Here is a 20,578-nt window from a genome sequence, read left to right as displayed (position 1 = left end):
TGAGACAAGGCCAGTGCTGGGGCATCAGAGACCGGGATCAGAGCCTGCTGAGGGGGGAGGCAGGTGCCCCGGGGCCAAGGAGGCTGGGATCGGAGCCTGCCATGCGGTGAGGCCTTAGCTAGAGCCAGCAAGGCCGGGATAGGAGCTTGCCTAAAGGCAAGGCTGGTGCTGAAGCCTCCAAGGCTGGGATCAGAGCTTGCCGAGGAGTGAGGCTGGTGCCGGGGCCAGCGAGGCTGTGATTGGAACCTGCCATGAGGCAAGGCTGGTGCTGGAGCCAGTGAGGCCAGGATCAGAGTCTGCCAGGTGGCCAGGCCAGTGCCGGGGCCTTCAAGAGTAGGATCTGAACTTGCAATGCAGCATACACAGAGAAATATCAAAGAAAATAAAAAATCAGATGCTCTCCCTAATATGCAAAAACTAGGAAGAAATGGGTAATAGGAGGAAATCTAGTTGAAGAAAGGGCCCTATGGAGGAGCAATTAAGGTGACCAATCAGAGGGGATGGGATGGGGGAAGATGGAATCTCTTTAAAACACATGATATACGTAAACAAATATATCAAAGTTAATCACTAAATCAAGCATGGGATTGAGGGAGAGGGAGGGAGTGGGATGGGGATTGGATAAAGGCTAATTGGATGATGTGTACTTGAATATCCTCACAAGTCTTGTATTCCATTGTGATGTTTAACTACAATGCACCAATAAAAATATATTTAAAAAATTATATATACATATATATGGCTGGAGATATAGCTCAGAGGTAGAATGCCCCTAAGTTCAGTCTCCAGTAACACACACACACACACACACACACACACACACACACACACACACAGCAGGATATTGTGACAGTATCAACATTTTTTCAAAAAATGTTGTAAGCAGCAAGCAGGGGTTTTTTTTTTGGTTTTGTTTGTTTAGTTGGTTAGTACTAGAGATTGAACCCAGGGATAGTCTACCTCTGAACTATACCCCCAGCCCTTTTTTATCATTTTTATTTTGAAACAGGGTCTCACTAGATTTCTGAGGGTCTCTCTAAATTTGCTAACTCAGTTTAAAGGTCTGGGAGTGTAGTTCAGAGGTACAATGTCCCTGGGTGTGATCCCCAGTACCAAATAAATAAATAATAAATAAATAAAGTCTCTCCACCAGAACCATCTGAAATAAATTCTGCTTCCCGCTAAGGTCCTGGCTGATGGGGAGAGAGAGTAAGGTCAGCAGGGCCTGTGTCTAGATGCCTGGGTGTCAGGCTGGGTACCTGTCCTTTGTCCCACTGTCCTGGGGTGCCAATGATGATGGCATTAAGCAGAGAAGTCACAAGATCAAGCTCACCTCTTAAGAACATCCCCTAAGTCAGGCATGGTGGTGCACACCTGTAATTCCAGTACTCAGAAGGATCACAAGTTTGTGGCCAGCCTCAGCAACTTAGTGAGGCCCTCGGTAACTTAGGGAGAAGCTGTTTCAAAATAAAAAGTAAAATAGGGCTAGGAGTGTAACTCAGAGGTAGAAAGCCCATGGGTTTAATCCCTAGTAACACACACACACACACATACACATGTACATGTGCACATACACACGTATACACACACACACACAAGTGGACTATGAGCCTGTTAGACCAGCAAGAGCATTGAACCCAAAGTAATTCTACCTCTGAGTTACACCCTCAGCCTTTTTCGGTTTTTATTTTGAGACAGGGTCTCACTAAATTGCTGGGGCTGGCCTCAAACTTGTGATTCTCCTTGTCTCAGCCTCTTAAGCACTGGGATTACAGGTTTGCACCACCACATCATTTGAATGGCTTGGTGCTGGGGATTGAACCCGGTGGCATTCTACCCCTGAGCTATACCCATACACAGCCCCTCCTGTTTATTTTTGGTTTTGAAATAGGGTCTTGCTAGGCTGCAGAGAATCTTCCTACTGAATTGCTTACGGTCACGGAGCAAGTAAGCCACAGCTCAGATGTGCACTGAGGCAGAACAGGGCTGTGTGGCAAGCTCTGCCCCCCAGAGCCACAGGGCAAGCATCCCCAAGGCACCCATTCCCAGCCTGGGACCCAAGTAGGGGGATTACAGCAATGTACCACCTTGCCCAGCCCCAAAATGCTTCCTGCCTGATATGATTGAGGCCCCCAATTTACAAATGAAGAAACTGGTGCTAGAGTGATGGCACACACCTGTTATCCTGGTACCTGGGAGGCTGAGACAGGACGATTGCAGGTTTGAGGACATTTCTCAGTAAGTAGTGAGACTCTCACCAACCTAGAGAGACCCTGTTTCAAAATAAAAATAAAATAGGTCTGGGAATGTAGCTCGGAGGTAGAATGCCCCAGGATTCAATCCCCAGTACCAGGAGGAGGAGAAGGAGGAGGAGGAGGAGGAGGAGGAGGAGGAGGAGGAGGAGGAGGAGGAGGAGGAGGAGGAGGAGGAGGAGGAGGAGGATAGCAAGTTCCAGGCCAGCCTGGGCAATTTATAGAGACTGTGTCTCAAAAATATTTTAAGTGGGGGGGTGTGTGCAGGGGTGGTGCTGGGGATGTAGCGCCATGGTAGAGCACTTGCCTAGCATGCCTGAGGCCCTGGATTCAATCCCCAGTGCAGTATAAAATAAAATAAAAAAATAATGAAGTGGCTGGGCGTGGTGGTGCACGCTTGTAATCCCCAGGCTTGGGAGGCGGAGACAGGAGGATCACGATGGTTCGAAGCCAGCCACGCTGGCTTAGGAGATCCTGTTTCCAAATAAAAATATAAAAAATAGGTCTGGGAGCAAAGCCCGGAGGTAGAAGGACTTCCAGGAACCCTAGTACAAAATAATAATAATGATGATGATAATAATAATAATAATAATAATAATGAAGCAAAGATTTCAGAAGACAATATACACAGAGCAGAGATTACTGACAGGGCGAGGCTTCCAACATTATTACTGTTGTTCCCATAAGCTTAAAAAGTGAAGGATGCCACCTGGCCCAGGAATTCTCACCCGCACTGGGCCACTTGTGAGCGCAGGCCCTCCAGGTACCAGCAGAGGGCAGCGTGGACCCCATGTCTCTGCCAGCCCTGCAACCACGAAGGAATTTGACACCTGCACCCTGGGAAGGCAAGGTTTTACCAGCGCCTTTGAACCCAGGGCCAGCCACCAGCATTCCTAGCCCGCTGAACCGTTTGAGCCACCGGAGGCGCTGGGATGGCTCACAACCGCCCTCCTGCTGCAGAGAATAAAGGCTCTCCTGAGGCGCAGCCCTGGGGCCACAGAGAGGGTCGCAGGTCGCAGGGGACCACCCAACGAGCTGAAGGCAGGGCGGGCCCAGGTGCCCAGCTCACAGTTTCCAAAATTGCCAAAATTTCCAAAATTCCAAAATTTCCAGCATGTCGCCACCTCCTACCCAGAGCCCTGCCCTCCGCCCTTCGTTCTCGCTGTCCCCAGGGCAGGAACCAGGTGGTCAGCAGCCTGGAAGCCATGGGCATCCACGCCTTTGCCCAGAGGCCTGCGCGGGTGGGTGGGACCCAGCCTCCTCGGCTCCGGTGGCCCCCATAGGTGGCCCCCATAGCATCCGACCGACAGCCAGGCAGAACCTGGCACGCCGCGGTGCTGGAGCCAGCAAGACCCGGACTGCACGAAATGGAAAGGACCAGAGCGGCCCGGCGGAGGAGCCCCTGGAACCGGGCGGGGGGTCCCGGAGGCCACGGGGTGGCTCAGGCTGGCCTCCTCGAGGCGCACGCCAGGGCCCGGAGCAAGGCTGACAGCTCGCTTGCACCCTACCTGTGCACCCAGGGCGCCCCAGCCTGCGACAACAACCCAGTTCAGCCCGTTCCCCAGCCACCTCTCCCTCCCCCTGCCTCGACCCTGCCCAGGAGGCGTGAAGTCCTGCAGGACACCCAGAGCAGGAGGGGAGGGACCTGCCCACCCTGGGCCCCAGGGGCCGGGACTCCCGAGCCTCATACCGTCCCCAGCCCGCTCCTCCAAGGCTCGAGCGCCAGTCCAAAGCAGCAGGCAGATTTGGGGACCTTGAGGATCCCACTAACTAGGAAGCCAACTAACTGCGCTCCCGCGGGCCAGCCCCTTAAAGGAACACACGCACCTTTCCCTTCCAGGGGCTGGACCCCAGGGAGGAGTGTGGACAGAGTTGAGCAGACTCCTAGGGTGTCCCCAGAGAGGAGGCTGCCGCTTCCTAGGGGAGGTGGTGACAGAAAGGTGAAAAAAGAGGGACATTTGTAGAGGGGTGTGTATGGGGGGGCATTGGAGGGATCCTCACCAGCTAGCAGCACTTTGAGTGTGAGCCAAGGCTGCCCACCACTTTGAAACAGGGAAAGCTAATCCTGCTGTAGGCCTGCTTCCTTACAAACCACAGGTTGCTGACATCCTCCTGCCCCTGAGCTCCTTGTGGTGAAATGGCCCCCCATCCTCTCAACTCAGAGTCAGGAGCTAAGTAGTTGCTGCCCCTAGTAGGCAGGGTGTGAACAAGCAATCAGGAGCTAGGGCGCCAGGGAGGACAGAACAGGGTGCTCCTAGCAACCCAAGGGGCCACAGGCTTCTGCCTGGTCCTCCCCAAGAGGCCAGGGCTGCGGTAGGATGCTGGCATGCAGGCACAGCCCAGATCAGCGACTCAGGATGCTGCTGTTTGGACCGGGTGTTTTCTTTCCTGTCCAGACCAACAGGGGTCCTGGCCTGCTTGGCCCATTGTTTCCTCGGCAAAGAAACCTACTGTGTTGGCCGAGAAGGACCACGGGGTGCTTCCTAAACACATCTAAGGCAGCCTATGCCTCTGAGTGTCATCTGTCACACAGAGCCAGGAGCAGATCAGAGGAAGAATCGCAGTGGACAAGGCACCCGGCACCTCCAGAGAACGCCAGGCTGATGGGCAAAGCCCAGGAAGGGTCCTTGGTAGGGAAGAGACAAGTCCGACCTCTGTGTGGAGGATGAGTTGAAAGGAAAATAAACACGGCACAAGAACCAATCGGGAAGCCCCCAAAAGTCTGGCAACGATGGCCAGGAGTTTCGAGGTCTCCTACGTCTCTGAATTCTCTCCTTTGGTCCCATGAGCCCACGAAGTGAATCTTATTGTTTCTACTTTACAGATGAACTAGTGAAGTCTGGAGAAGTTGACTGCACTGCCCAAGGTCACCCAGAGCCAGGATTTGAGCCCAGGTGGCCTAACTTGAGGCTTCGACCTCCTAATCACCCCCCACGGGCTTTAAACCAGGAAGAGATTCCCTGGGAGAGGCAGAGTGAGCAGGTCCCAGTGACAGCAGCCACCTGCCTGGGTGGTGGGCAGGGTCAGTTTGGCCACTGCAAGTTTAAGACACCATCCAGAGGCAGATGTGACCAGCAGAGAGAAAAACTGCTGGTTCCCTGGGCAGCAGTCAGAAAAGAAAAAGTGATTTTTTTTCTTTTAAAAAAGTGAACTTTAAATGAATGTATGTATTTATTACAGTGCTAGGAATCAACTCCACAGCACCATGCATGCTAGGCAAACTCTCTACCACTGAGCTGCCTCCAGCCTAGAAAAGTGAATTTGGGAAGATGTTAAAAGCCTCAGAAACAGAGGCAGCTGCTCAGAGAAAGGAGACATAATGAGGGGGCTCTGGTCCAGACCCCATCAGGGGCTCAGGATGAAGACTCTCAAAAGGCCACCACTTCCAAGGCTACAAAGATAAGGGGAAGCTGCAGAGAGGTGGCTTAAGCGTTTCCAATGTCAACCTGACTCCTGGGCCAGGTGGGGGCCTGTGGCCTCTGTCCACCAGCCAAGGCCACGCAGCCCAGGACACTGGCCTGCAGAAAATACTCCTTGTAGCTGATGTGGCTGGTTGACAGATGGAAGTGAGGCTCAGTTTTCCCCTCTGCAAAGAATCCTGGGTCTGACAAGGTTCTAGCTCCAGTTACTTCCTGGGAAGCAGAACCTTCCCAAGCAGACATACAGGAAAGGTGCTTCTCCCACTGTTACAGGTCCTCAGGGGAGGCCAGATCAGGGCCTGGGGTAATGTGGAAGGCTGAGACAAGAAGATTGCAGGTTTGCGGCCAACCTCAGCAACTTAGTAAGGCCCTCTGCAACTTACTGTTTAAAAAAAAAAAAAATAGCCAGGCATGGTGGCACACGCTTGTAATCCCAGAATCCCAGCATTTGGGAGGCTGAAACACGAGGATCGTGGTTCGCGGACAGCCTCAACTACCACTTTAGTGAGGCCCTTTGCAACTCAGTGAGACCCTGTTTCAAAATAAAGAATAAAATATAGGGCTGTGGGTGTAGGTCAGAGGTAGAATGTTCCTGGGTTCCATCCCCAGACCACAAAAAATAAAATAAAAAGGAGAAAGGAAACAAACTGGGGTGGTTTCATCTCTCCCTTTCTCTCCTTCCCCATCCGCCGCTCCCCTCAGCTCAGATCAGCAGGGCCCTGGCCTCCACTGCTCCCCACTGACCACTTTCTGTGGCCCCCCACCTGCATGGGGGAGGCAAGGAGAACCCTTTCCTCCCAGCCCTGGAGTGCACATGCCAGTGGCCTCCACCCCCTCCCAGGGTGCAGTGTCCTGGCCAGGAGGCCTGATGCCCACTTGGCAGAGCCTGGCCCCTCCTTCCCATCCCGCACCACCCACCACAGGGCCTTCTACCATGCTGCAGGCAACCCAGGCTCATTGCATTTCTTTTTTTTTCCCCCCTGTACCGGGAATGGAACCCGGGGGGCATTTTACCTCCCAGCTACACCCCCAGCCCTATTTTGTATTCTTTATTTTGAAACAGGGTCTAAGTTGCAAAGGGCCTCACTAAGCAGCTGAGCCTTCCAAGTACTGGGATTATAAGTGTGCATCAGAATGGCCTGCCTAGTTCATTGCATTTCTAAGAGTTTCTCTAGCCCTTGCTCTAGCGGCAGAAAAATAAAAAAAGAGAAATTGCCCAAAGGGAAAACTAGCAGCGGGCCTGGCCTGCCTTCCTGGCTGGGATGGCAGCCGAGGAGGCGTTCATGGAGACACCTCTGTGCCAAGCCCTCCCCAGCCCCAGCCCCTACAGCTGCAGGCCTCCTGCCAGATGGCCATGGAGGTGGGGAGGAGGCGAATCAGGCATCTAGCCCCAGGAAGCCTGCCCCCCCCCAGCTCTCCTCCCACCAGTCTCTCTCCTCTTACTCTTAAGCTGGAGCCTCAAGCCAGAGGCTCAGGGGAGACCAGAGGGGGCAGCACCAGCCAAACCCCGTTTCCACAGAGCAGCAATGACAAAGCGCACCAGGAGTTCCAGAGGAGGATACAGATATATTTTGGAAACTGTCTGTGTGCTCCAGGGTGAGGATCCAGCACAGAGGGCTTGCACCCACCCAGCCAGCTGTCCCCTCCTCCCACAGCTGTCCCCTCCTCCCACGCTGGCTCCCAGCTCTTTCCACACCCACCCTGCCCCCGTCTTCCTAGGCTTCAGGACTGGGTGGCGCAGGGTCTGCAGGGCAGAGGGCACAAGCGTCAGGGTCTGGGCACAGCAGCAGACCTGGCAGCATGGTGCCCCAGGACTGCGGCAGGAGCCAGCACGGCCCTCTCATCTTCCTCCGGTGACGTGGGAATGTGGTGTGCAAACAGAGGTCCAGGGAGCCTGGAGGCCCCCCTCCAGAGCCACCTCAGAGCCTGGAATTGGGGATCTGCAGAGGTGCAGGTCACCCACGTGCCCAACTGCGCCCTTCTCGGTCCATCCCAGACCTACCCAACTCCCACGGTGCCTGAGAAAATGGGATAGCTGGAGGACGGGGCGCCAGGGGCCGCGGTGCCAGGGGGTGATGGAGGGAGATGCCTCCTCTGAGCCCCGCTGCCCTCCCTGCCCCGGCCCCGCTACAATCAGGAGGGAGGGCTGCGGAAGCAGGAGCCCCTCAGTCGCTGCAGCCAGGGCAGGGACACTAGCATCCCAGCAGCTCCAGACGCAGGGTGATGCGGTTGTGCCAGGCCACGGGCAGGATGCGCACGTAGCGAGCCAGGAAGGGTGTCTCGAACACGTTCTTCTTGTGGGAGTAGTTGTCCAAGTTGCCAGAGAAGACCTAGGAGCAGAGAGGGGATCGAGAGCAGCCCGGAGGATCAGCCCTCCGCCCACAGAGCCCCAGGCCAACCCCAGGAGGGAAGGTGGCCAGACAGATGGATACCCACCTTGCTGTCCGTAGACCCCTGCTCCTTGTACTCCATCCAGTTCATGCCGTCGTTGCTGTAGGCCACCTTGTAGGCCGCCACATACTGGATGTGGCCAAAGTCACGGGCCCCTTGGGTGACGATGCCCGTCACCTGCTTCTGGGACCCCAGGTCAACCTGCAGAAGAACCACACCCATTTCCTTTGCTTGGACCAGCTCCAGAAGCAGGCCCACGGGGCGTAGCTTGTTTGGAGAAAGCTACCTGAGCCTCGGCTTCCTTGTCTACAAAATGGGCATAAATGATGCCACCCGCAGGCATTAGGCACTTCCCAGCCTGGGTCCTGACTAACTGCAGCAAGCCCTGCCTCTGACCTGCAGCATCGGCTGTGATGAGAACAGGGCGGGAGAGGCTGCAGCCTACAGGGTGCAAGTTGCTTTCACCCCCACCCTTGGTCCTGAGGGAGGCCCAGGGCAGGTGCCTCCTCACAGAACCCTAGTCGTGCCCTGGCCATTGTGGGAACCTGGTCCCAGATCCAGGCTGCCACCCCACTTGCTGCTAAGCAGCTGGGAGCCCCAGACCATCCCTCTGCTGCCAGGACTCAGTTTCCCCAGAGGCAGGGCCCACAAGAGGGGCAAGGAGGCAGGGCTGGGGTCCCTCCTCCACCTGCCCTCTGTCCACCTGTGGGGCCTTGTCAGAGGGTAGCCCAGGGGGTGCTCTATCCTTCTCCACCTGGAGCCTCGAGGAAGCTGGATCCCAAAGCAGGGCCATTGGGGGAAGAAAGAGAGAAGCCAAAGAGAGGCGAGGCTGGGAGCAGGGGCCTGGGCGGGCACAGGTCACAGTCCCCGCCATCTCCCAGCTGGTGGCCCCAGAAGGAGCCGGCTCACCTGCAGCCACTCAGAGGCCTCATTGCTCTGCGCGGTCCAGGCATTGAACTTGCCCTGCTTGTCCAGCCGCCCATAGAAGGGGTACCAGCCGAACGCACGGAGGCCCCAGGTCTTGTAGCTGCTGGAGGCTGTGATCTGCTTGTCGGGGATGGTGTTGTCTTTCAGGCCCAGGGGCTCAGAGCATCCTGCTGGCAAGGGAGAGGTCTGTCACCACGATCCGAGTTCCAGAGCTCCCAAGACTGAGAGCAAGGGGCTCATGACAAGAGAAAGAACTCTGCATCCTAATGGGCCCTGGCATCTTCTCTTGTTTTCTGACCTTCCGCCATTGAACTTCCTCTTTGGCACCAGGACAGCCATACCTCCCACCCTCCTTAAAACCTGACTCTGGATGTACCTCCTCCTGGAAGCCCACCTGCAGGCTCACAGCATCCTGCCTCCCTTCCCTGCAGCTGCTGGCCACACCCCTAGCTCTAGGGGTCATCCAGAGCATTCGCCAGACCTCCTCCTCTACTGCTCAGTGCTCACGTTAGCCAGCCTCTCACTGCAGCCACACAAAAGCCCGAATTGTGTGCATGTTAGCAATCCCCTTCTACAGATGAGAACACTGAGCCAAGTGGCACTAAGCATCCTGCCTGTGAGATGCTCACAGACCTCTAATCACCATGCCAACTGTGACAGCATCTCCACCGTGCCCCACCCAGCCCAGACCCAGAAGGCCTGCCTGCTGGCCACCAGCTCAGACATGCCTGCCTCAGAGGTGTCCTGGGCTCAGTGGGAGATGCTCCTGCATCCGTCTCCAGCAACGTCCCCTTAGTTTCTAACAGAGAGCCTTTGCGTATTCAGATATTTTGGGGGTGATTGGTCTGAGAAGGCGGCCTATGCTTCCCTAGGGCCTGCCCTGAGCCCTCAGGAATGTGCTGGAATATACGCATTCCTGTCTGGACCTGCACATGGCCAGAACCAATGGGAACGGGCAGGAGACAAAACTCCCAAAAGAAGCCAGGCATTACACACCTGTAACCCAGCACTTGGGAGGCTGAGACAGGAGGATCACAGGTTCAAGACCTGCCTCAGCAACTTAGCAAAACCCTCAGCAACTTAGTGAGACCCTGTTTCAAAGCAAAAATTAAAACAGGGCTGAGAATGTGGCTCAGAGGTAGAAGCCCCTGGATGTAATCCCCAGTACCACCAAAAAAAAAAAAGAAAAAGAAGTCCCCCCAAAATAATAGATTCATCTTTCAGCTGGAGGGGTGCCTGCTGTGCCACTTCTATCCCTTGGGAGCTTGGGGCAAAGAGGGTCTGGGAGCCAGACTTCCCCTTGGGAAGGGCTTTCCCTCTTGAGAGCAGGGCACCAGGTCTCCACCTTCCTCCACAGAGGGATGGGAGCCGGCTCAGTCCCTGGGTCCAGAGCAAGGGGGCTGAGGCACAATGTATCATTTGCTCAACTGCCAACCTGTGTGCAGATCATCTGCTTCCAGCAGCTCATGCCCATCTCCCTCTGGGCCTCCTCAGGGAGGCAGAGCCTTCCAGGAACAGGAGGGAGAGACCAGGGCAAGGACCAGGACACCCATGTCCATCATTTGATAGGTGACCTGCCAAGACATCCTGCTGCCTCGGCATCTATGTGTTGAGACCCCCCACTCCACATAGTTAGTGGACTTGCCCCCACAGGACTGAGCCAGTCGGTAACAGTGACCCCAGGAAGTTACTTCTCCTCTCTAACCCTATCCCACCATGCCAGCCCACACACTCCGGGCTCCAGCCCCACGGGCCTTCCTTCTATCCTTCAACACCCCCCAGGGCCACCTGGCTTGCCAATCCCGTGGCTGGAATGCTCTTTCTACGTACAATGGCCACCTCTCCATCATTCAAGCCTCCAGTCAAAGGCCCCGCCACAGGGCAGCCGGTCACCCTGCACCTTTTCCTTCAGAGTTCTTACAGCTACCTGACCTTCCCTTTATTAGTCTCTGGCCTCCGCTCAGCCTCCCTCAGAAGAATACAAATTCTGTGAGGCCAAAGGTCTCAGGTGTATTGATTCCTAAAGCCAGGTTCACAAGGGCTGCTTAAAAATGTCCATTGAGAGCCAGGCATGGTGGCGCACGCTTATAATCCCAGCATTTGGGAGGCTGAGAGCGGAGGATCACAATTCTCAGGCAGCCTCGGCTACTTAGTGAGTCCCTTTACAGCTCAGTGAGACCTTGTTTTGAAATAAAGAATTAAAAATAAGAATAACAACAAAAAAAAATCAAGCTGGGGGTGTAGCTCAGAGATAGAATGCCCCTGGGTTCCATCCCCAGTACCTCAAAAAAAAAAAAAAAGTCCACTGAGTTAACTAGTTCACCAATTCACCAAGGGCAGCGTGCCTGCCTGCCTGCCTGCCTGCCAAGAGGAATCCTGGCGTGGAGTGCCAGTCCCCATAGATGCCTGGGAACACCAGCGCTTGACCCACCCACACATGCACGTGCATGAATACACCCATGTACACATGCGAACCCACACATGCATACATTCTCCAATGAGGCATGCTTGTGGGAAAAAGCACGGACCAGGCTTTGAGGAACTCAGACAGGGTGGCCCACCCTCCCCTGGCCCTGAGCTGGAGCCAGACAGCTGCCATACACACAGGCAACTTTAAGAACGAAAGGCTTCAGGCTAAGACAGAGAAGGGTGAGGGACCCCAAGGAGAGGCGCAGACCAGGCCCTGTCCTTTACCAGGTCCTAGGTTTCCTTTTAGTAGAAGGCAGGGTCTTTTACTTCACTTAAATAGCACAGCTGGAAAAGCAGCGACCCTGGGAGAGAAAGCAACCACTTCAATTCGTACTCAAAAAAGGACGCGGGCTGGGCACTTGCCAAGCATGTGCAAGACCCTGGGTTCCATCCCCAGTACTGCAAAAGAGAGAAAAAGAAACCCAGCAGGGCACAGAAGTCAGCTCCGAGGGGTACTGAGTGGCATCTGAAAGGAGGTAACAGGAAGAGGTGCCAGAGGGGAAGAGCGTGCAGGTCTTGGGTAGTAAACAAAGTAGTCTTTGCTCACTGAGCCCTGCAGTTCTGCCAGTGGACAGCAGGTGGCACTGTGGACACAAAGAGAAATACTCAACTCTCCAACAAGCTGTCTTGAACTGGGCTGAGACAGAACCTGTCACCCTGTACCTGACCTCTTCAGTGGTGGGTTCCTCCTGGCTCAGTAGAAACCTGGTTCCCCTATCTCTCCATCTAGGAATGCCCCTGGAGAGGGCAGCAGAAAGCATTTCCCTCGAATGCAGACAATAAGAGGTTTGTAGGAAGCACCGGACAGGTGGGGTGAAAGACCAGGGAGCTAGACCAAGTAAGCTGTACACGGCCCAGCTGTGTGTGCTCAACAAACAATTCACCTGGATCTCTCCTCCCTCACTCATCCCTGATCCCTGAGGACACATCGGTGAATAAATAAAAAATAAATCGGTGAATAAAACAGACGAGTTCTCTGCCCTACTGGGCCATGTGAAACTCTAACCAGAACGCCCAGAGCCTTGGGCCACGGACAGACACCTCCGGTGGTGACCTCCAGTGGCGTGAGCCCAGGCCCTTGGCCTCACTGCTGAAGACAAGAGCGGGCAGGGCAGGGAGGGCCACACCCCAGGACTGAACAGTCCCCAGCACTCACCGTTCAACTCACAGCCCAGAAGCTCGAAGCGGAGGGTGCAGCCCCGGCGGCACAGCATGGGGTAGAGCCTGACGTACTGCGTCTCCAGAGGCCAGCTGAAGAGGTTGGTCTTCAGGCCACTGTTGTCCATGTTCCCCGCAAACACCTAGAGGCAGGCCAAGACTGGAGGAGGCGGTCCCACACCCTATAGAGACCCCACCGCCCTCCACAAGGGCTCTTCCTGTTACACCATCCCTGGTCATCATGGGGCCGAAGCATAACCCCCGTCCTCCACACAGGGCTACCTGTAGCCGAGGGTGCCTCCTACGCACATGAGGAAAAGACCCTCCTTGCTTAAGACTTAATTGTGACAATTTCCCATTGACGGAGCACACAAACATACAATGTCTGCAGCGCAAATGGTGCCGGCTTGGCAGGGCCACCACTGAGCAGAATACAACCCCTCTCAGTCTCTCTTCCCATCTCTAAAGTGGGGCTATTACTTATCACCACAGGAGGTGCCCACGGTCTGGGCTTATCAGTTTCTAGAAACTGGCCCGTCATGTGACCAGGGTTCCCTTGCCTCCCTGGCACCCTCAGCCAAGGCTAAAACCCTAAAGGCCGCTGACCTCTGCCCTCCCTTAGGCCCCCCGCAGGCCCACCTTGTCTCCAGACCCCTCCTCGTCCTGGATGAACTGGAACTTGCGTCCATCGAGGCTGTGGGCCACCTTGAAGGTCTTGAGGTACTCGGCGCTGCCCGCGCGGCTGGCACCCTGCGTCACCACCCCAGTCACCCGCATCTTCCGCAGCAGGTTCACCTAGCCCCGGGGCAAGGAGAATGAACAGCAGACTCGTCTCCCAAGGTCTTTTCAATGGGGATCAAGGCTGACCCATCCCTTCATCCCTCACCCAGAGGGGGCACACCGAGCAGCACCCGGGAGGGGCACGTGGCCCTGGTGGGGGCCTTGCTCTCGCTGCCCCTAGAAGTGCTTAGGAAAGCCGGGCGTGGTGGCGCACGCTTGTAATCCCTGCGCTTGGGAGGCGGAGACAGGAGGATGGCGCAGGTTCGAAGCCAGCCTCGCTGGCTTAAGAGACCCTGTTTCCAAATAAAAATATAGAAAAAAATAGGTCTGGGAGTGTAGCCCGGAAGTAGAAGGGCTTCCAGGAACCCCAGCACCACCAAAAAAAAAAAAAAAAAAGAAGAAGAAGTGCTTAGGAAAGTGCAGGAGGGTGAGGTCCCCAGACGCCCACAAGGCAAACAAACAGCCCTCCATGGCTAGTGACTGCTTCCCCCATCCGTCACCCACGCCAGCTCCCAAGGCTGCCCGAAGCTTACAGAAGGACCCACGGTCACCTGTCACACTGCTGTCCAGTACAGACCCCCACCTGCAGCCTGCCCATCTCTGCTCTCAGTGCCCCATCCACATCACATCTTCTCTCCCCCCCCCCCTTTTTGCAGCACTGGGGATGGAACCCAGGAGCCTTATACTTCTGAGCTACACCCCCAGCCCTATTTTTCATTCTTTATTTTAAAACAGCGTCTCACTGAGCACTGAGTTGCATGCAGAGGGCCTCACTAAGTAGCTGAGGCTGTCCAAGAACCTGTGATCCTCCTGTCTCAGACTCCCAAATGCTGGGATGACAAGCGTGTGCCACCACACCCGGCACGTCTTCTCTTACCTGGATCCAGGGCTTCCTGTCATAGTTGCTGGCTGTCCAGGCATTGACGATGCCCGTGCGGTGCAGCCGGGCCAGCTCCGGGCCCCAGCGCTGCAAACCCAGGAAACCCATGTGCACGGACGAGGCAGAGATCTGGGAGTCGGCGATGGCGCCCTCCTCCATGCCCAGCGGCTTGGCACAGCCTGCAAGGAGGGACGGGACAGTATGAGGGCGACCCCAGCACATCCCAGGGCTCCGGCAGGGACCACGGGACAAGATAAGAAGATAGTGTAGCCTCTGACAAGGACCCAGAGCCAGAGACCACAAAGGGATGCTGAGAACAGCTCAAAGAGCACAGATAATGTAGTGGGGGAAGGGAGGGGCTGAGCAGTCAGGGGAGCTGGGGACCCCGCGCTGCTGTGAGGACCAGGCCAGAGGCACCCATGGGACTGCTGTGACCAGCAGCAAGGCCAGGCTGTGGTCTTGTCCTTACAGGGAATGGGGCAGCCACTGTTCTGGGGTGGGAGTGGACCAGCCGGAGAGATTACCAGGGTGACCTCCTCGTCTCGGCATGCCCAGCCCAGCCCCTTGGACAGCAGGGAGCAGGACGTGTACCACACACAAAGCAATAAGCAAATCTGCATGGAATTTTCTAGAACCCCACTGGCAGGAGTTCTGTGGGTGGGGCATGAATGCCATTCTGGTTCCCCTATTATTCACCCTCTGGACCTTCCAACACAGTTCCTCACCCACCCAGCCCGGGCCCCTGAGAACGTGCCCCTGGCCACAGCCCTATCCATCGCTGCCCTGGCAACATAGCAGTGAGGCCCAGGCAGCCAAGTCCCCTCTCATCCCCCAGGGATGCACAGTGCATGTTGGCTTTGCAGCTGCCAGGCAGCGTGCCCAGGGGCAGCAGGGCAGAGGCCAGGCTCGTGCCATACTCCATGCTGGTGGTCTTGCAGGGAAGGGAGGCAGGTGCCCGGGATCTGGGTCTGCTGGTGGTCAAACAGAGATGCCACCCAGCAATGCTCACCCACCTACCCTAAGCCTATAGCCCAAGAGACCCAGGGCAATCAGGCCACAGAGCAAACAAGGAGGGGTGGCCAAGGCCCCACTACACCCGCCATCTGTGAGGTCACCTCCAGCCCCAGCCCAGGTGCTGCCAGACCCAGGCCCCAACGCCTAAAGCAGGCCAGGTGGGTGATCCCTGCTCAGGCACACCCATGGTTACTTCTGCTCCCAACACAGTAATTAGTGGCCCACCTGGTCCCATGCAGGGCTCTATCAGCCCTGGCAGCCCCCCCCCCCCACATCCTTCCTGGGATCACACAAGGCCTCCATGTAGGACCTACAGCACAGCCCCTCTGAAGTAAAAGGCACCCTGGCACCCTGTTCACCATCCCCCAAGGCCTGGGTTCCCATCTGGCCAGCCCAGCCCTCCCGTTCCTTCTACAGGCTAGCAAACCTCAGAACCGGACCCACATCTGCCCAAGATGCCTGCCCACCCAGTGTGCGAAGCTCAGCATCACGGGAAGAGGGGGAGAGGCGCGCGGCCTCCTGTGGCGGGGCGCAGGGTGGGAGGAAGACCATGCATGGAGAGCCGCTGCTGGCACTGTTCCCTGGGCAGCCGCCCAGGCCTTTCTGTGGCTGAGCAGATAGCCATGCAGGGCAGGCAGGGTCAGCCTCCCCACAAACACTGGGCTCTGGCCGCCCAGCCACCAGCGGACGGCCCAGCGTGCCCAGGCCTCCCCTCCCCCGACCTCTGCAACGAAGCCACAGGTCAAACTTGGGCCAAGTCCGACTAGGAAGTCTCAGGCCCCAAAAGATTAGAGAAATCCCAGGACTTAACCCAAGACTGTGTCTGGCTCCCAGTGACTCAGGAGACAGCACTCCCAATGACCTCCAGGGTCACCACACCCCTCAGACCCGGCAATCTCATCAGGCCTGGCCTGCAGTCCCGGGGAGCAGGCTGGGTAAGACGCTGGAGGGGGGAACAGCAAGACTGTGTCCCCTGACCCTAACTGAGGCTCTGTCCCTCCTTCAGCCTCCCCAGAGGCAGCCTTGCCACAGGGCACAATGCCAGCAGCCGGTGGCCCCCACACTCACCAGTCTCACAGTGGGTACCCACGTAGCCCTGAGGGCAGTCACAGAGGTACTGGGTGAAGACGTCTCCTCGGTGTGCGTCGTCGACCACCTGGCACTCGGCATCATGGAGGCAGGGGTTTGGGGAACAGGGACCTGGAGAAGAGGAGGGGGTAAGAGGAGCAGATGATCAGGAAGGAGCTGGGGATACCAGGAAGCAGCAGCCCCAAAAGATGCTCTGCCCATATGATGAAACCTGCCCCAAACCAGAAGGGTCAAGAACAGGTGAATCCGCCCAAATAAAGGGAGCCCAGCTTTGCAAGCAGCCCAAGAGCTTCCAGGCTAGGTCATGCTAGGAAAGAGTTAGGTCCGAAGGCGGCAGGTCCAATCCAGGCAGGTACCTTGCTCGGTCTCATTGCATACCAGGCCCGTGAAGCCCTCGGGGCAGAGGCAGTAGAAGGGGGTGCTGTCCTGGCTCATCAAGCAGGTCCCACCATTCAGGCACTGGCTGGAGTCACAGAAGTCACCTGTAATAGCAGCCCCAACTCAAACACCCGATGATCATTTGCCGGCTGATGACCATGACCCCATGTGTGCTGGGCCCCCTGGAGAGTAAGCCAGGTGCAGCTCAGGCCTCAAGAAGACCGAGGGAAAGAACAAAGCCAGTCAAAGATGAGAGAGAGGCACCATGAGCCCTAGGCAAGCTGCTTGGGCCACTGAATATGATTCCTGCCAGGAAGACGGAAGCCTAAGCGAGGACAGGACATTTGGGCTGGGTCTAAAAGACAGATGGGCAGGTATCAGGCTGGGGAATGAGGAAAGCAACATTGTAAAGAAAAGTGCTGAGGGCATGGTGTGTTGGAGAATGGTTAAGATGTGGCTGGAAGGATAGGCTGGGCCAGACTTGGACAAACCTTAAGACTGAGAGGTTTAGCTGGGTGCAGTGGTGCAGGCCTATGATCCCAGTACTTGAGAGGCTGAGACAGGAGGATTGTGGATTCAAAGCCAGCTTCAGCAACTGAGTGAGCTCTGAGCAACCTAGAAAGATTCTGTTTCAAAATTAAAAAAAAGAAAAAAAAAGTGCCAGGGGTGTAACTCAGGTAGAATGTCCTTGGGTTCATTCCTTAGTACCACAATGAATGAAAGAAAGAATGAAAGAAAGAAAGAAAGAAAGAGAGGGAGGGAAGGAGGGAGGGAGGGAGACTGGGTTGTATCTCAGAGGTAGAATGCCCCTGGGTTCAACCCCCAGTACAAAAAATAAATAAATAAAAGACAAGTTTAGCCGGCCATGGTGGCACACGCCTGTGATTATAGCTACTCTGGAGGTTGAGGCAAGAGGATTTCACTTATCAAGACCCTGTCTCAAAAGCTAGGATTTAGCTTGGTATTAGATAGTCCCCGAGTTCAATCCTCAATGTGAAAGAAAGAAAGAAAGAAAGAGAGAAAGAAAGAAAGAACACGTTTAGATTCTTGCATTTTGCATCCTGCATATCCAGTAGTTTTTAAGCTTCCTTCAGCCTCCCCAGCATTGTTCAATAGAAGCACGTGCCTGCGCGCACACACACGTGCGCACACACACACACACACACACACAACTTTCAAGTGTGAGGTAAAATAAGTATGCACACACACACACGCACACACAACTTTCAAGTGTGAGGTAAAATAAGTATGAGGGGAGAGTGGAGAAGCCAGCTTCAATTCTGGAAAGAAGGTGGGAAGGCTCCTGCAGATGATGCCAGCTAACCCGAGGGGGGGGCGGAGGGGGCTCTGGTGGGCGCAGACAGATCCCCCTGGAAGAAGCCGGGTAGAGGGGTAAGTAAGAAGCAAGGGCGGACTTGAGGACACTGTGCAGCCAGGGCCAGAGAGGCCAGCACACCTTCTGGGCGGGACCCTGGGTGACATGTGCACTGCTGACTGATGGAGAAGGCAGGAGGCCACGGGGGCAGGCTGGGCTGCTTCTGGGTCTGGATTGGAAGGACAGTACGGAGGCAGAAGAGCAGATCTCAAGCCCTGCCCCAGAGGAGGCCTTGAAGGGGGGGCTGGCCCATGCCGCCTCCGGAAGCCCACCTTGCTCCCCCCGCCCCGTCCTCAGCCCCTGGACTCTGGTGCCAGCGGTGAACTGCAGGCCCAGGGTCGGCTGGCCCAACCAGGTCCTCCAGCTGACCTCGGCAACAGAAGGGTGCAAACCTTTCTTTTGGAGCAGGACGCAAGAAGTCTCTTTTCCTCCCCATGGTCCCCCATCCCAAGCTGGAGGGCCCTGGGGTGCTCAGGCTGGCCCAGCTCCCCGGCAGGCAGCACCATTAACAACAGCGGCCCTCTGAGCCCCACCTGGGCAGGAGCCTGGGGAGCTTAAGGCGGCTCCCGAGAGCTATTAGTCACTGGCTTTAAATAGCAGGTTAATCCCCTCCTCCAACTGGCAGGCCACAGGCAGCCCCAAGCAGAGGTCTGAGGTGGCCTGCCATGCCAGGGCCCCGGCTCCCAGCCCCAGCCAGGGGCTCCTATCCCTCCCCAACTGCACCCTACACTGCTCCGGGTGGGGAGGGGGTGAGAGGGACGGTTCAGCAGGAATAAGGGAACTCAAAATGGGTCCTCCACCGCTCCAGGCCCGGGACTACCTAGGGTTGGGCCACCTGCTGCGTGGGGCCGCCACTTTCCCTCCACAGCCACCCTGGGTTCAGAGTGCTGCTCTTTGGTAGACTTCCGCAGGGACATCTGGCCTCAACGGTTTGGGAGGGGAACAGAGTGGAGAGGTGGGAAGGGGCTGTGAGGACCCAGGCATCCCTCGGGCGGCTGGAGGACCAGGACATCCGTGATGAGCAGCCTGGAGCATCCCAGCCGCCCTGGCCCCAGAGGGGCTCAGACCCCGTCCCACATTATCTGAGGATGGCCCGCTGTTTTAGTCAATCTACTTCTAAGTGAAATCGACAGAGAGGCTGTCTGAGATGCCATTGCCCTCGCCCCCAGGGAGGGCCCCTTTTCCTGGAGGCTCACAGCTGGGAGATGGGGCATCCGGGGGAGCAGCCCGCAGGAGGCCCAGCGATTCCCCCGGGGCCTCGGACTGAGGGAGGAAGACCGGGGAAGATACCGCGGGCGGCCAAGGCCACGGGAGGGAGGGAGGGAGCGAGCGAGCGCGGAGACTCCCCCCCGGAGGCGGCCGGTTTTCAAGGTTCCTCCCCAGCGCGGGGCCCCTCCCGGCTCCACCGGGGACCGCGGCGCTCCGGCTCCCCGGCCCGCTCTCCGCTCGTCTGCCCCGACACGGGGCAAGCCTGGGCGCACAAGTCCCAAGAGCTGCCGAGCCCGGCGGGCTCGAGAGGGAGCTGTCGGGGAGAGCTGGCCGGAGGAGACGCCCCATCCCTGCAGGAGCCCCAGAATCACCCGGACGGAGAGAGAGACTGGCGAGCGGCTCTCGACGGCGGCGTTGCACAGACGGGAAGAGAGGCCGACGCGGCGGACCCTCCGCTGCGCGTGCCGGCCCGGGCGGCGGGCGGTCAGCCGGGGTCCAGCGCGCCGGCCGCGGGGCCGCAGACGGACGGCGCGTCCGCTCCCGCCCGCCCGAGCTGCCGGCCGCGGAGGCCGAGGGCTTCCGAGCCGGGCCACTCACCCGAGGCCGCGAAGAGGCCGGAGGCGCAGAGCACCGCGCCGCACAGCGCGGCCAGCACGCGGGGGCCCGGCATGGCTCGGACCGGGGCTGGGGCTGCGGCGCCTCCCGGACCGGAATAAACCCAGCAGCGCGGCACCGCCCACCGGCCCACGTGCTCCGCCGGCCCGCCCGGGCAGGACTTGGGCGGGGCTCCCGGCCCGGCGGGGACGGAGGAGGGCCCGAGGGCCCGGGGCTCCCGCCCCCCGCCCAGCCGCGCCCAGAGGCCCGCGAGGTGCCCGCGGCCGGGTCCCGGGTGCTGGGGGACTGGCAGGGAAAAGCTCAAGGAGGAAGCAAAATGAAAAGATTTGTAGTCTTCAGCTGCAAACGCTAAAACTGGCGTGGTGGTGCAGGTCTGTAATCTCGGTACTTGGGAGGCTGAGACAGGAGGATCGCAGGTTGGAGGTCGTCTCAGCAATTTAGACCCTCGGCAATCTAGTGAGACCCTGTTTCAAAATTTAAAAAATAAAATAGGGCTAGGGGTATAGCTCAGAGGTAGAATGCCCCTGGGTTCAATCCCTAGTACCACACAAAAAGAAAAAAGAATAAAGCTGCCGGGCGTGGTGGCGTACACTTGTAATCACAGTAGTTGGGAGGCTGAGAC

General features: G+C 57.1%; 1 protein-coding gene across 2 annotated transcripts; it reads right to left on the bottom strand.

The window, feature by feature from the left end:
• Positions 1-7,732: 7,732 nt before the first annotated feature.
• Positions 7,733-20,011, bottom strand: MFGE8 (milk fat globule EGF and factor V/VIII domain containing; the record flags this gene model as incomplete). Of its 2 annotated transcripts, XM_080692089.1 has the most annotated exons (9): positions 7,733-8,001; positions 8,108-8,263; positions 8,972-9,156; positions 12,615-12,759; positions 13,256-13,411; positions 14,274-14,455; positions 16,359-16,490; positions 16,736-16,861; positions 19,939-20,011. In XM_080692089.1, 9 exons carry the CDS (start codon positions 20,009-20,011, stop codon positions 7,864-7,866), a joined length of 1,293 nt encoding a protein of 430 aa, XP_080548215.1. In that variant the 3' UTR covers positions 7,733-7,863. The 2 variants fall into 2 exon arrangements, with proteins under 2 accessions (XP_080548215.1, XP_080548216.1); XM_080692090.1 differs by lacking the exon at positions 16,736-16,861.
• Positions 20,012-20,578: the final 567 nt, after the last annotated feature.

This window comes from Muscardinus avellanarius, assembly GCF_963383645.1.
Source record: "Muscardinus avellanarius genome assembly, chromosome: 3".
NCBI lineage: Eukaryota > Metazoa > Chordata > Mammalia > Rodentia > Gliridae > Muscardinus > Muscardinus avellanarius.
This window is presented reverse-complemented; position numbering and strand designations above follow the sequence as displayed.